Source organism: Rhodotorula graminis, assembly GCF_001329695.1.
Source record: "Rhodotorula graminis WP1 unplaced genomic scaffold RHOBAscaffold_19, whole genome shotgun sequence".
Lineage (NCBI taxonomy): Eukaryota > Fungi > Basidiomycota > Microbotryomycetes > Sporidiobolales > Sporidiobolaceae > Rhodotorula > Rhodotorula graminis.
Window position 1 is genome coordinate 123,579 of NW_017264946.1, and position 14,209 is coordinate 137,787.

The following is a 14,209-nucleotide window of genomic DNA, read 5'->3' on the forward strand; positions in this document are numbered from 1 at the left end:
ACGACGAGCGGCGCGAGTCGTCGCAGTGAATCCCGTCTTGATGGCCTGGACGGACCGGACCGAGCCGCACGACGTGCAGGCTGCGCAGGCGGGAGCAACCGTGCACGGACCGTCGACCTCGCAGGCTCACTTCTCGCCGTGCACGTGGGGCGCCGAAGACGTGTCGAGACGTCTGCTCGAGAATAGAGCCGTCCCGAACACGGCCTCAGAGTGACACCCGCACGACCTTGCGCTCGGGAGGAGGAGGAGGGAGACGAGGCGGACGAGGTGCAGGGACGCCGAGGAGACGGCCCGTGACGCTGCCGACGTTCCTTTACTCTGTCTCGACCTCGAGACTGTCAGAACAAGCACCGCAAAGCCGCCCAAGAGACGTCGACTCGAGCGGGCCAAACCAAAATGTGGGGAGCTTCCGGTCGACACGGCGCCCTGGCGCAAGGTCGGTCCTTTCTCGCACTCGGGTCGAGGTTGGCGAGCTGTAGCGTCGCACTCAAGAGGTCCAGAGTACTCTGCAGCATCCTTGGCGCCGGTCGAAGAAGGGCGCAGCTCGAGAGCGACGCGCGAGGAGCGAGAAAGAGGTCGAAGCGAGGAAGAGGAGGGAAGCGGAGCGAGCGCAGACAGCAGCAGCATGAGCAGGAGCACAGTCGAGACGTGCTCGGTAGATCGCTTCGAGGGTATCGAGCGCGTCAGAGCGGGAGAGAAGAGAGCGAGGAACAGGAAAGCGAGCAAGTTCAGAAGGCGAACGTGACGAGGAGGAGGAGGAGCAGGGAACGGGTTCGTGCGCAGCACAGCAGCGCGCAGGCCACCGTAGAGTCGCTCGACACGACCTTGGAGTACGGACTGAGAGGTGGCTCGATCTCGGGAAGCAAAGAGCGCCGACTCGAGCTGCAAGAGCCAGCTCTCGGTTTGAGAAGGCCACCTGGTCGGAGCGCGAGAGCCGCTCTCTGCTCGACAGGGCGACATGCAGGCTTTGCAGCAGGGCTCGATAGATCGAAGAGCGAGAGCTCCTGTCCGGGCGAGCGTCCAGGAAGCCGCTGGACAGCTTTGAGCGAAGCAGGAGGAGGAGGACGCCGTTCGTAACGACTCGTCGTGTCGCTCACGACGGTCCTCCTTCTCTTCCGAGGCTGAGCGGCTGTCGATTGACGTTTCGACACGTGTACTCGATGATGAGCCCAGCCCTGGGCCTGGAGCATGTGAGCCGCACCCCGAACTTGCGCTGAGGAGGAGGGACAGGAGGAGGAACGGGTCGCTCTCGAGCTCGCAGTACTGCTTCTCCTGGACCAGCGCACCTCTCGATCGACAGAGTCGCTGCAGTTCTCGGGGTCCCGATCGTAGAGGCAGAGACTTGCAAAGGGTGCTACAACGGACAAAGCGGTACTGCAAGGACGACGCTGGCGGGGGGGAGAGGAAGGGTATCGACAACGACGAAGCTTCTCACTCGTCGTCGTCGTCGTCGAGCGCGACACGCTTCTTCTTCTTCTTGTGCGGCTTGGCGTCGTCGTCGTCGTCATCGCCGAGCTCCATCTCGTCGTCCGACCCTTTCACCTTGGTCCCCTTCTTCCCCTTGGCCGGCGCCGACTCCCACAGCCCGTGCTCCTTGAGGTAGTTCATCGCCCTCTGGAACAGGTCGGCCTTGTTGCCGCTCGTCGGCTCGCGCATCAGCTTGAGCACGTCCTTGAGCCTCGCGACCGTCATCTTGGCGTTCTGGCGCACGTCGTCGACAAAGTCGCTCAGGTCGGGCGGCGGGTCGTCGTCGTCGGTGGCGCCCTTCTTCGACGAGGCCGTGCCGCCGATGCGCTTCTTGCTCGACGTCGTCACGCGTGACGGGTCGTTCTGGTCCTGCGGGACGAGGTCGCGCAGTTGGCGGATGTACTTGCCGACGCGCTGCACGGCAGGTCCAGGACGAGAGCGTCAGGGTCGAGGAACCCCGAGAGAACGCCGAGAGAGGACCAAGGAAAGGCGAGCGCACCTGGTCGATCGTCTCGTACGCCGGCACCGTGCGGTCGTCCGGCTCGGGCAGGTCCTCGTTCAGGGCGACGGCGGCGAGCGTCTGCAGGTACACAGCCTCGACGTGAGTAAAGGCTTGCCGTAGGTGGAAGAGTGAGAGACGCACCTCGTAGAAGAAGTTGAGCGCTGCGAGAGGGAAGTGCGAGAGCGCGTGTCAGTAAAGGTCGATCTGGTCGAGGCGAAAGTGGCGCACGCACCAGGGTTGGGGAACAGGTCGGGGTTGTAGAGCTTGCGCATGTACGAGATGATCTTCTTGCAGAGGTCGACCTCGGGCTGCTCGGGCTCCTCGTCGTCGTCTTCTCCTGGGCAAGGTGGAGAAGGCGAGGTCAGGCTCGTCTGTCCAGGGGATGGATGCCGACCATTGTGAGGCCGTCGTGGACGTACCATATGGACGCATGACCGTGAGTGTCGAGTCGACGCCGAGCTCGCGCATGTCGTCGGCGAAGGGAAGCTGAATGAGGTGGATGCCGGGCGGCGCGACTTGGACACCGGCGTCACTGAGCTTCTCGGCCTGTGAAACGTTGGCGAGCATCGATCAGGACACGTCCATGCCAAGGAGAGAGAGAGTCGATCCGGAAATAGGCGAGCGAGGCGCACCTGCGGAAGGAGGAGGACGACCTGCGGCTTGCTCGTCGTGCGCGGGATGAACGACGCGTAGCCAATGACGTCCTTGTTGACCATCGTCTTGAGGAGCGAGGCGAACGTGCGGGTCGAGCCGCTGTAGCGCTGCGAGCGGGCGAGGGCGGCGTGAGCGAGTGAGGAGGGGTCCGAGCGGGCGAGAGAGAACGGCGACGCACCTCCTCGTCCGGGTAGATGAAGTACGAGTGCTTGATCGTTTCCCACACCTTGAGGTGGCCCTCGCGAGGCTTGAAGCCGAGCAGCTTCAGGCTTGGCGGCCGACCGAGTGTCTGCGAGAAGGGCCGAGTCAGTTCGACCGCGCTGACCCAGGCTCGAGAGAGACATCGGCGCTCGAGGAGGGGCAAGGGGGACGCACCTTGACCTTGCGGATGTCGGCGTCGGAGAAGAAGAGCTTGCTCGCCTGCGTGCCGCGCTCGATGTCGGCCCGGCCGACCTGGAAGTACTTCTTGACCTCGCTCTTGCGGTCGAGCAGCGCGCCCGTGTCCTGTGTGGACGGGTCGTCAGTGCGTAGAAGCGGAAGAAGAGAAGAGAGAGCAGGGCGCACCTGGTCCTTGTAGACGGTCTTGGTGACTACCTCGACGCCCTCGGCCGTGGACAGGTCGACCTTGGTCGGCAGGCGCTTCGTCTCCTCGCCGATGAGGTTGTAGCTGCGCACGTTCGAGCGTCAGGTCAAGATCTCACGGTCCCTCGCAAGGTTCAAGGAGAGGGGACGGACCCGACGATTCCGATGCTGAGGTCCTTGCCGAGAACGAACGGGATCTTGAACGACACGCGCTTGACCGCCTCCTTGGTGCGCAGGCTCGCGATCATGCCGTCGAGCGCGACACGCAGGCTCTTGCTGACGACGGGCCACGCCGTCGGCTCACCCTCGTCGCTGTCGAGCGCGATAAAGTCCTGCAAGGGGGGGAACCCGGGATCAGTCGACAGGGCGCAGGAGGACGGAGAGAGCGAGGACGCACGCCGTAGAACTTGTCGAGGTCAAAGTCGGCGTCGAAGGTTGGCGGCACGAAGAACGGCTCGATCTCGTAGCCCATCTCGCGCAAGTCCTGTCGACGAGGTAAAGGAGAGTCAGGAAGGTCCGGGCCGGCCGGGACAGACGCAGGACGACGGGCGCACCTCGCGCCTTTTGCTTATCGGGCCGTAGAGCTGCTCCTCGCCCGAGAGCGGGTCGTCGTTGTCCGTGACCCAGAAGATGCGGTTCTGCGCGGTCGGCGAGCTGCGGGTCGACGAGGGTCAGGCTCGAACGCGCGGTGAGGCCGACGGTGAGGGGGGACGTACCGCTCGCGGAACATGCTGTTGGCCATGGCGAGAGCGCTGCCGATCGCGTTGGCGCCGTTGACGGGCTTGAAGAGCTCGTTGAGGTAGTTCTCGTCCTCCTGCGCTTCTGCGACCGAGGCAAGCTGGTCAGCAGCCGCGACGGAAGGCTGAAGAGGGGGAAATAGGGGACGCACTCTCGAGGATCTCCTTGAGGGTGCGGATGTTGTGCGCCGTGATCGGCTGGACGTCGAGGAGGACGTGGCAGCCGTCCTCGGCCCTCGTCTCGCCCGTGCCCTTGCTGTCCTGCAGGTCGCACGGGTCAGTGTCCTCTCGTTTGAGCTGACGCATGAAGGGAGATAGGGGACGCACGCAGTTCCAGATGAGGATCGAGACGAGGTCCTTTGGCGACGAGATGACCCGGCGGCGCATCATGGCGTAGGCGCAGCGCAGGCACTCCTCCATCTTGCTCTTGGCCGGCGGCCCGGTCCAGTCGAGGTTGTGGGTGGCCGGGCGTGCCGAGCTGGACGGGGTGGGCTGAGACGGATCCCGGCTGGACGAGTCGGCGCAGAGGAGCGGGGCGAGCATGGTCGGGGTGGCCTCGATGCACCACAGGATCGAGTCTTTGGTGTGGCGGTACTCCTCGGAGATGTCGTCCTCGTCGTCGCTGTCGTCAACGCCCTTGTACCAGTTCTGGGCTGCTCGACGAGGGGACGAGGTGGGGGAGGAGGGGGGGCAACGAGGTCAGCGCGGGCGCAGGCGCGCTCGTAGACCGGCGGGAAGTGGGCGCACCGTAGCCGCTGCTCATCTTGCGGGTGCCGGCTCCTGGCGCGGTAGTAGTCGAGGCGAGAGCGAGGACGAGCCGCAGCCGACGACGTCCCCCTCTCTGGGCTTCCGGCAGCGTCTCGAGACGAGCTGTACAGAAGCGCGCATGGTCGAGTAGAGACTGTTTGCGCGTTTGGGCTATGCAGCGGCGCAAACAAAGTCGGGCTCGCCGAGTTCTCCTCGTGCCTCTCCTCGAGAGCTGATGAGAGCTTTGCTCGCTCGCAAGCGGCAAAGGCAGGACCAAACTCTCGCAGAGTGGACGAAAGAGTACAACAGTGCACGGCAGACGACCACAGACAGCCCGCATCAGAGAGCTCTGTACACCAGCCTCCTCGCTCCCTCAGCCCGACACGAGCGGCGTCTGCGCACCCGACGCCGTCGCGTCGTCCATGACGTCGTCCTCGTCGTCCTCGTCGTCCTCATCGCCTCCTCCCGAATCCGTCCCGAGCCCCGCCGCCTCGCGCACAAACTCCCAGACGAGCTCGACCTTCTCGCCCCACTCGCCGGTCGCCTCGTCCTCTTGCCCACCCTCGCGCACGACGGCCCGCCGCGCCTCGGCGACGCCCATGCGTCCCTTGAGCCGCACCCACTCACGGAGGAGGACCTCCTTGAGGAACAGGTACGGCCGCGGGAGGATGCGCAGCGTCGCGCACAGCTTTTGCTCGAGCGGCGTCAAGAGCTGCAGGCTCGCCGCGCTCGCGAGCGTGAGCGGCGGGGCCGGCCGTGCCCGCAGCTGCGCGGCGAGGGTCGAGCCGGGGCCGCCGGGACCGCCGCCGGGCGTCGGGCGACGAGAGCCGCCGCCGCCGCGGTCGAACGAGAGCGAGACCGAGTCGCGGTAGGCGCTCGCGCGAGTCGACGCTCGCTGCGTCTTGGCCGACTCGTAGCGATCGGCCTCGGCGAGCGTCGTGACGCCGTTGCGGCGGTACTCTTGCAGCTCGGCGATGCGCTTGCGGAGCGTGATCTCGTCTGCGAGCGAGGGAGAGCGAGAGCGAGTCAATACCATGATGACGAGGACACGAGGGAAATATGAGACGATGCGAGAGGAGAGGGACGCACAGAGAAGGCCCTCGACAAAGTCCTCGTGGTCCTGCGCCGTCTGGATGCGCGAGAAGACCTTGGTGCGCATGATGAGGTCGCGCTCCTCCTTGGACCGCTTGCGCTCTGCCGCCGACAGCTGCGAGCGAGGGGGACGAGTCGGAATGGTCAGGTCGACGTCGACTGGAGGAAAGGAGGAGGAGGAGGAGAGAACACGATGACGCACGATCTTGTAGTTGATGAGGCCGCGGTCAAAGATGAGCTCCTTGGACGACATGCGCTTGTCGTAGCGCTCGTTGAACATGTCGAGGATGGCGAGCTTGAGCTCGAGTTCCGGCTCGGGCTCGTCGCCGTCCTGCTCGCCGTCGGGCAGCGGCTTCTCCTCCTTGTCGCCGACCTCGCCCTCGCCCGCCGCACCTGCCCCCTCGCCCGACCCGCCTGCGCCGTTCTGCTCGCCGCTCGCGCCGTCTTCTGCCGGTGCGGCAGGCGGCGCCGCCGGCTGCGCGTCGCCGCCAAAGTGGTACACCTTGCCGAACTCCATGTCCTTGATGAGGACCTCGGCCTCGTTCTCGTACTCGTGCTCGAACTCGAGGCGGCCGGGCATGAAGCCGGCGATCTCGTGGCAGGTCGGGGCCGACGCGAGAGGCTTGGGCGGCGGGAGCGGGATCGGGCGCGACTGGAGCTCCTCGAGGCGGGCCTTCTTGCGCTGCTGGAACGGCTCGGTGTCGTCGGGCGAAAAGTCCTGGTCGACATGCTGCGAGAGAAAGAGAAAAAGGGTCAGTCGACCGCGGCAGAGAGGAGGAGAGGGTGCGGCGACGCACAGGTAACGGGTACGCCTCGCTCTGGATGTAGGTCGCGACGTAGTGGTCGTGGCACTCCTCCTTGGTGCGGCCGCCGACGTGCTCGGCAATGTCGGCCCAGTTGCCGAGGCCGTACATCTCGGCGCCCTCGATCAGGAGCAGCTCCTCGTCGGCGCCCCAGTCCTTGTTGAAGATCGGGAACGAGTGCGACGAGATGACCCGGTAGGCGTGCGTCGCGCGGTGCGGGCCGAGCGACTTGCCGTGGAGGAAGCACTGTGCGGGGAGAAGGCGATGCGGCGTCAGTAGAGTACCGCGGCAAGAGGGCGCCGAGAGAGAGGTGCGAGAGGAGGAGACGAGCGACTCACGTCGACGCAAAGGTCAAAGTCGGGGCACGTGAGCCGCTCGCCGACCTTCTCGGCGCAGCGGATGTGGACCGAGTGCGTAATGTCGACCGAGCACGCGTCGCAGGTGGCCTTCATGCCCGACTCGAGCTGCGGCGCGGCGACGGCCGTGTCGGGGCCGCCGGTCTCGCGAGGCTTCTGCTTGCGCTTGGTGACCGTCATGGTCGAGGTCGACGATGGTCACGACAAGCTCGTGGCGTGCTCAGGACGGGCTGGACGCGGTCGGCGGGTGCGGGGGAGGAAGGACGACTGGGAGGAGTGGGTAGAACGCGTCAGGCAGGGCTTCTCGTGGTACACGGTGGGCCGGAGGACGTACTAGAAGCTCGTGACGGTGTCCTTTGGCGGTCTCGAGGTCCGGGAGGAGAGGAGTGGTCGAGGTGTTGATGGGAAGAACTGATGAAGTAGAGACGGCTCGGCAGGGCACGACCGGTCGCGAGTGGTAGTGGGCGTGCTCTTGAGATGTTGGTGTACGGCTTGAAGCGCGCAGCACAGCCGCTCGAGCGCGAGGGCGAGCGTGGTGGTGGGTCGACCTCGGACGGCTCACTCTTCTCGCTCACCCTCACCTCGCACCTCGCCTACACTAGCGCCAGAGCCTCGTTTGAGCTCCTGCGTCGTCTCTCGGCACCTCTCGGACCGCCCAGAAAAGCCTGCTCGCCCCGCCCAGTCCTCTCCACCTCGGTCGCTCTCCGCCCCGTTCGCCAACTTCGACCCGTCGTCAACCTCGCAAACGGCCAGCATGCAGGTCCTCCTCCCCGGCGACCCGCTCCCTGCTTCCTCGTCGGCCTCAGCAACGGCCCCCAGTGCCGCCTCGCTCCACCTCGGCCCCGGTCTCGCCGCCTCGACCGCCGGCGCCGCCAAGGGCAAGGGCAAGGAGCGCGCAGACGTCGCTGCCTCGCGCGCAGGCCTCCTCGGGCACCTCGTGCACGGCGACAAGGAGCGCTACTGGATCGAGGGTACCGTCAAGCGGGTGCGTCTCCTCGCCTCCCTCCTCCCCCTCCCTCGCGCCCGACCCTCACTGACGTCGACTCGCTGCCACAGTACACGCCTCAACCGCCCGAGCCCGTCCTCGGCATCATCATCGCGCGCCACGCAGAAGGGTACCGCGTCGACATTGGCGGCGCGCAGGCGGCGTCGCTCGATGCGCTCGCGTTCGAGGGCGCCACCAAGCGCAACAAGCCCAACCTCAAGGTGCGCACATCTGTCCCTTGCCGTCTCGGTCCTTCGAAGCTCTCTCGCCTTGCGTGCGACTGCGCATCGTACGCCATGTCGGCCTTCGGTACACTGACCTTCTGCTCGCGCACAGGTCGGCACGCTCGTCTACGCCCACCTCCTGTCGACCCCGCCCTTCTCCGAGCCCGAGATCTCGTGCGTCGACGGCTCGACGCAGAAGGCTGCCGGCTTCGGCGAGCTCGTCGGCGGGTTCCTCGTGCGCGGTGTCGAGCTGGGCCGGTGTCGCGCGTGCGTCCCCTCTCTTTCCTTCTCCCTCCTCCTCGCCATTCACTGACGTCCTCGCCCTGTACCGCAGGCTGTTGGCGCCCAAGAACCCGCTGTTGACGCAGCTGGGTGCGAGGTTCCCGTTCGAGGTGGCGGTGGGCATGAACGGGCGCGTGTGGGTCAAGGCGGCGCAGGAGGACGACGAGGACCAGCTCGTCGACGTGATCCGCGAGCTGCGAGGGCGGTAGACGCTTCTTGCAAAGACGGCGTTGTCGACGCTCGCCGTGTCGTCTCGAGAGAAGCAGATCCGCGGAGAAAGAGGATGATCGGTCGCCGAGAGAACGGAGGCTGGCAGCCGTGCCGCCGGCTTGAGTCCGTCCTCCTCCTCCCTCGTTCCCGCTCGTCAGGCGCCATGCTCGCCCCGCTAGCTGCACTCGCTGCACTCCTGTCGCTCTCTGTCGCCGCACAGGACGCGCCCGCCTACCTCGATCCTCTGTGCGCCCGCCTCGTCTCTCCCCACATCTCGCCGACGAGCACAACCTGACCGCCCGTCTCCCCCTCGCGCACCCCCTCGCAGAGCCTTCTCGCAGCTCCTGTCGTCGAGCGAGAACCGCCACCGTGCCGCCCTCGACGCGTACCGCATCAACGTCGAGTCGCGTCCGCAGACGATCGAGCTCGCCCGCAAGGCGAGGGTCTTGGCGGCCGACCTCGAGCGCGCTCACGGCCTGGGGCGGCTCAGGGAGCGCTCACAGGTCGCCCTCGAGCGACGGCAGCAGGGCACGGGCTCGAGGGGCGTCGTCGAGCTGTTCGACTTCTTGTGCGTCCCGCTCTCCTGCCCCCTGCGGACGTCGACGAGGACGAGGCGGGCCATCGCTCACTTCCTTTCTTCCCTGCGACAGCTCGCAGCCTCTCGATGTCATGTACGTCGACGTCGTCCTTGTCGCAGCGTCGGCGGCCGGCGCGTGAGATGAGCAGGAGCGACGCGAGAGACTGACCGGAACACGCGCTCGTGCCCCTGCAGGATCTACGGCGCCGTCGATGTCGGCTCGCCCGCGCAATCGTTCAACCTCCTGTTCGACACGGGCAGCGCCGACATGTGGATCTACGCCGTGCGTCCCCTCGCCTTCTTGCCGCACCCCCGAGAGCCTTCCTGCTGACCGTTCCTCCCTCGTGCAGGATGGTACCGGTTCCCGCGAGCCCGAGTGGGACGCTTCGGCCTCGTCGACCGCCGTCACGTCGCCTGCCCTGCCCTGGAGCATCCGGTACGGCCGCGGCGAGCAGACGGGTTACCTCAACCAGGACACGGTCTCGCTCGGCGGGTACGACGTCAACAACACGATCTTTGCCGCCGCCAACACGCTCAACGAGGCTTTCACGTACTACCCCATCTCGGGCCTGTTCGGGCTCGGCTTTGGCGCCATCAGCGCGAGCGGGTGCGTCGAGCCTGTCCTTTCCCCTCCCTCCTCGGCTCTCGACCGGGCTTTGCCCTTCTCGGCCCTTCGTCGTCGGCCATACTGACAAGCTCTCTCGCCCGCAGCTACGCGCCCTGGTTCGAGCGCCTCATCAGCTCGGGCGCGCTCGCCGAGCAGTACTTCTCGCTCTACCTCACCCGCGCGTCGGACGTCACGACCGAGGCCGAGGGCAGCCTCCCCGGTGCGCAGATGTGCATCGGGTGTGTCGACTCGAGCAAGTACACGGGCGAGATGTGCGTCGACTAGCCACGAGCTCTTTCTCCTTTCCGCCCCTCTTCTTTTCCCGAGCAGGAACTGAGTGTCTCGCCGTCCTGCAGCAACTGGCTGCCGGTCCAGTCCGAGGGCTTCTGGGCCGTCGAGATGGACGGCTTCGAGATCAACGGGACGGTCGTCGAGGGCACGGCCGTGCGCGCCGCAATCGACTCGGGCACGACGTGCGTCCTCCTCTCTCTCTCTCTCTTTCTCTCTCTCTCGCCCTTCCTGCGGCGCATCCCCCTTTGCGCAGAGTCCTCTGACTCGACGCTCGTCTCAACCGCAGCCTCATCCAGGTCCCGCCAGCCATCGCTCGGGCCTTCTACGCCGAGATCCCCGGCTCGACCCCGAGCACGACGATCGAGGGCTCGTACATCATCCCGTGCAGCACGCCCTTCTCGTCGCTCGCCCTCGTCTTTGGCGGCGTGCGGTACGAGATCCCGAGGCGCGACCTGCTGCGCGCCATCAGCTCGGACGGGCGCCAGTGCGTCTTGACGATTGCCGAGAGCCAGAGCGAGGACGTCGACGGGACGCCGATGGCCATCGTTGGAGATGTCTTGTACGTCCTCGCGTCCACTCCTATCCGCTCGAGACGTGGCTCGGTCGTCGAGTGCGTCGTCGGGCTGGAAGTCGGACGAGAGGCCGCGCTCACTCACCATTCCCTCGTCGTGCAGCCTCAAGAACGCCTACTCGGTCTACTCGTACTCGCACCAAGGCGCACCCGGTATCGGCTTCGCGCGCAGCATCATCGCCGGCTCGTACTCGAACTCGTCGTTCGGCAGCAGCACGACCGGCAGCGGCAGCTTCACCGTGCCGGCCACCGTCGGTACGCTCAGCGTCAGCGGCGCGCCGGTGCCGACGGTGAGCAGCCGAGCGAGCCGAGGGTCGACGGCGGTCGGGACGGGCACGCTGGGCGCCGGGTGCGTCGAGCCGTCCTCTCTTTGTCCCTCCCTCGCCGGCGACTCGACCTGTTTCGCGGACCCTTCCTGACTCGCCTCTCTCCCCTCGAGCAGGACGAGCAGCTCGATCGGCCCCATGGCTTCCGGCTCGACGGGCACGGGCCAGAACGCGCAGTCGTCGGGCGCCCGCACGACCGTCGCACTCGGCATCTCACTCGTCGCCGCTCTCTTTGCCTCGTCCCTCCTCGCCTAGCCTCCTCCCCAGTCACAGACACTCTCTCTCGCATCCACGTCGGACGCCTACGCGCCCTTATCCTATCGCGCTCCCGCATGCCACCCTTGCTCCCCTTCCTCTCGTTCTCTCTCCCTCCTTCCTCGTCCTCCCTCGTTCGTTGTCGCACCCTCAACCGCCCCTGTAGCCTGTCCATACTACCCTCTCCTCCTGCCTCGCACCCTCCTTCGCTTACCTGCATCGCACGGCAAGTCGCATCGTCGCGAGAGAAACCGCCCGGACCTCGTCTCGCGAGAGGCTTGCCTTTGCTCGCGCGCACACCACGCAGGTTCCCGCTCTCGCTCGGTCGCTCGTACAGGGGTGCGAGAGCGATTGAGCTCTGCAAGCTGGAGAGGATCGTGCGACAGGGCGAGCGCGCTCCCTAGCCTGGCCGCGAGAGCAACGGCTTGCTCTCTTCCTCGTCTCGCCCTCGCCTCGTCCAGCTCTCCCGCTTCGAGCCGACACGATCGATGCAGGAGCTTCAGCTGCCAGCTGCCTCACCCTCGCCGCAGCCCATCGCGACCGCCGCTCGACCTCCTCCCGCCGCACCTCCCTCAACTCTCGCCGGCTGCACCTCGCAAGACCTCGTCGACGGGCTTGCGACCGCCTGCCAAGCTCTCGACATCCCCACCGCTGTCGACCGCCTACGCGTTATGCACGCTCAGGGCATGCTGTACGCCCTCGAGGGCGCCGACGGGGTCGGGCGCCAAGGTGCGCCCCCTTTTCTCTCCCATACTGGGCTCGCCCGGCGCCCTGACTCCTCGCACGTTTCTGTCGACAGCCACCTCGGGCCTGTCGCCGCTGCAGATCGTCGGGCGCGGTGTCGAGAGCGAGCGCAGCCGGTTCCTCCTCCAGGTCCTCCTCCTCTTCGCGCAGACGAGGACGAGCGAGGACCGCCTTCCTTTTGAGCGGGACGTCGAGGCGTGCGACTGGGCAAAGAGCGTTGCGCAGAGCTTCGACCGGGGCAGGAGTTCGACCGGTGCGTCCCTCCCTTTTGATTCTTCTTGCCTCGCCTCGTCCTGCCGACGCCTCGCCTGACGGGTCCCTCCCTCGCGACGCACAGCCGTGACAACACGACATCTGCTACAGCTCGACAATCGACCCGCTCTCACCGCCTGGCTCGAACAGCACCTGTCGCCGTCGCCTTCCTCGCCGCCCGGACCCCCTGTCCCTCCTCTTCGTCCGCACGACCTTCCGCACCCTCCCCACCCGCCCACTCCGTCCCCCGTCGTCTTCCCGAGTTCGACCTCGCCCGACGCACTTCAGCACGACGCGAGCGCGACGAGCAGCCTGCTCCTCGTCGAGGTCCAGCCGCCGCCGCCACTCGAGGTCAACGTCCTCGCGTCGCTCGTGCGACCGGCCCGGGCCCTCGATCGCCTGTCTTCGATGCAGCCCGAGATCCGGCTCGCGTGCGAGAAGTGCGACGAGGCGGACGATGGAGTGCAGGGCTCGAGCGCTGCGACCTTCTCAGGCGTGGGGAGGACGGACGTCGGCGAGCGCGCTCCTGATCCTGGTACGCGCTTCTCCCTGCTCTCCCCTTCACCTCCGAGAACACCGCACTCATGTTGTGCTCTCTCGCAGCTGCAGGCGACTCGCCAGCACACGCCGACACCGTCCCGAGCGCCCCGACCCTCGCGCCTCCTCCTTGTCTTCTCGCCTCGCCCGCGCGCGACCTCGACGCGTCGACACTCTCGCCCGCCGCCGACAACTACCTCGTCAAGCTCGAGACGGACGAGCAGGCGGGCGACAACATGCTCGAGAAGCGCGACGACGAGCTCGAGATCAAGCTCGAGGAGCGCTCGCCGTCACCGGCGCCCTCGCTTTCCGACATGGAGCTCGAGAGCAGCCAGGAGCAGGAGTGCAAGGAGAACACGCCCATCGCCGCGCGTCACGAGGACGAGGACGTCGACATCAAGCCGTTCGTCGGCGTCGAGCGCACGGCCCGCTCGTCGCCCGACCAGTCGCCGTTCCTCGTCAAGGCCGTCTGCGGTCCCGCCTCGCCGTCCGACTCGCCGGCTCAAGTCGGTCTCGGCATCACGGGCGTCGCGCTCGGCCCGTCCACATCGCGCATCCCTCGACTCGCCCTCCCTCCTCCTCCAGCAGCGCCTCGCTCCGCCTCGCCGTCCGACTGTCCTGCGCCTCTCGCCCTCTCGCCCATCCTCCCTCCTGTACGCCCTGCGCCGACTCGACGCAAACAGCTCGGCGCCGGCGCCGGCGTCCCGCCGAACCAGATCCCGCTCGGCCCGCTCGCGCCCAGGAACCTGTACCCGACGCCCGAGTTCTCGCCGCCGCCTCTCGCGCTCCCTCTCGCCGCCACTCCTCGTTCCCCTCCCTCCCGACCACCTGCCGTCGAGTGCGCTCGGCCCGCCTCGCCGCCGCTCGCCGTTGCCGCCGCCGCCGCCGTCGAGCCCAAGCGCGAGCCCGAGCCCGAGTGGGTCAACCCGTTCGCGGGCCCGTTCGGCCACCTGCGGCACGTCGACGACGACCCGCCACGGGCGCACCTCGCGCCAAAGACGGCCGCGTCGCCCGCGCCGCGCTCGTCGCTCAATCGGCGCTCGTCGACCGACGCGGCGAGCGGCGAGGAGGCGGCGGCGGCGTCGGCGAGGGCGCAGGTGAGGCGCCTCGGCGTGCGGTGGGCTGAGCCGGAGATGTGGGTCGTCGGGAGCGGGGCGGGACCGCCGAACTAGGGAGGGAAGAGGAGGACGAGGGCGAGGGGAGGATGAGGGTCGGTGCGGCCGAGGGCGAACGAGAGGGCCGAGCGCTTGAGCAGGGAGGTGGGGGACGTGTCGGGTTCTGCGTGCGATATCAGTACTTTCGTGTCGAGCGTGTGTGCCGAGAGCGAGACGATAAAGAGCCGGACGGGCTCTCGCGAGGAGAAGAGGTACAACACGCCTCGGGCGTCGTCGATGCAGCCCCGCCTCGC

The 14,209-nt window shown here is 67.1% G+C and overlaps 5 protein-coding genes across 5 annotated transcripts; 3 read left to right on the forward strand and 2 right to left on the reverse strand.

Annotated features, from left to right (window-relative positions):
- Positions 1 to 1,324: 1,324 nt before the first annotated feature.
- RHOBADRAFT_56379 (uncharacterized protein) lies at positions 1,325 to 4,705 on the reverse strand (the record flags this gene model as incomplete). Its single annotated transcript, XM_018418318.1, has 16 exons — positions 1,325 to 1,881; positions 1,967 to 2,047; positions 2,111 to 2,130; positions 2,202 to 2,306; positions 2,389 to 2,515; positions 2,602 to 2,730; positions 2,802 to 2,912; positions 2,999 to 3,127; positions 3,188 to 3,290; positions 3,359 to 3,537; positions 3,603 to 3,689; positions 3,760 to 3,859; positions 3,922 to 4,027; positions 4,095 to 4,203; positions 4,270 to 4,595; positions 4,690 to 4,705. The coding sequence occupies 16 exons, from the start codon at positions 4,703 to 4,705 to the stop codon at positions 1,432 to 1,434; spliced, it is 2,178 nt and encodes a 725-aa protein (XP_018267807.1). The 3' UTR covers positions 1,325 to 1,431.
- Positions 4,706 to 4,975: 270 nt separating this feature from the next.
- RHOBADRAFT_56380 (uncharacterized protein) lies at positions 4,976 to 7,120 on the reverse strand (the record flags this gene model as incomplete). The annotated part of the gene is made up of 5 exons (XM_018418319.1): positions 4,976 to 5,688; positions 5,779 to 5,896; positions 5,984 to 6,511; positions 6,579 to 6,830; positions 6,923 to 7,120. The coding sequence occupies 5 exons, from the start codon at positions 7,118 to 7,120 to the stop codon at positions 5,063 to 5,065; spliced, it is 1,722 nt and encodes a 573-aa protein (XP_018267808.1). The 3' UTR covers positions 4,976 to 5,062.
- Positions 7,121 to 7,694: 574 nt separating this feature from the next.
- RHOBADRAFT_47464 (uncharacterized protein) lies at positions 7,695 to 8,640 on the forward strand (the record flags this gene model as incomplete). Its single annotated transcript, XM_018414988.1, has 4 exons — positions 7,695 to 7,925; positions 7,997 to 8,146; positions 8,262 to 8,416; positions 8,484 to 8,640. 4 exons carry the CDS (start codon positions 7,695 to 7,697, stop codon positions 8,638 to 8,640), a joined length of 693 nt encoding a protein of 230 aa, XP_018267809.1.
- A 164-nt stretch (positions 8,641 to 8,804) lies between these two features.
- RHOBADRAFT_56382 (uncharacterized protein) lies at positions 8,805 to 11,509 on the forward strand (the record flags this gene model as incomplete). Its single annotated transcript, XM_018418320.1, has 10 exons — positions 8,805 to 8,887; positions 8,970 to 9,209; positions 9,292 to 9,312; positions 9,414 to 9,501; positions 9,569 to 9,825; positions 9,930 to 10,097; positions 10,182 to 10,298; positions 10,403 to 10,726; positions 10,791 to 11,036; positions 11,130 to 11,509. The coding sequence occupies 10 exons, from the start codon at positions 8,805 to 8,807 to the stop codon at positions 11,266 to 11,268; spliced, it is 1,683 nt and encodes a 560-aa protein (XP_018267810.1). The 3' UTR covers positions 11,269 to 11,509.
- Positions 11,510 to 11,756: 247 nt separating this feature from the next.
- RHOBADRAFT_47466 (uncharacterized protein) lies at positions 11,757 to 13,973 on the forward strand (the record flags this gene model as incomplete). The annotated part of the gene is made up of 4 exons (XM_018414989.1): positions 11,757 to 11,997; positions 12,068 to 12,265; positions 12,350 to 12,799; positions 12,868 to 13,973. The coding sequence occupies 4 exons, from the start codon at positions 11,757 to 11,759 to the stop codon at positions 13,971 to 13,973; spliced, it is 1,995 nt and encodes a 664-aa protein (XP_018267811.1).
- Positions 13,974 to 14,209: the final 236 nt, after the last annotated feature.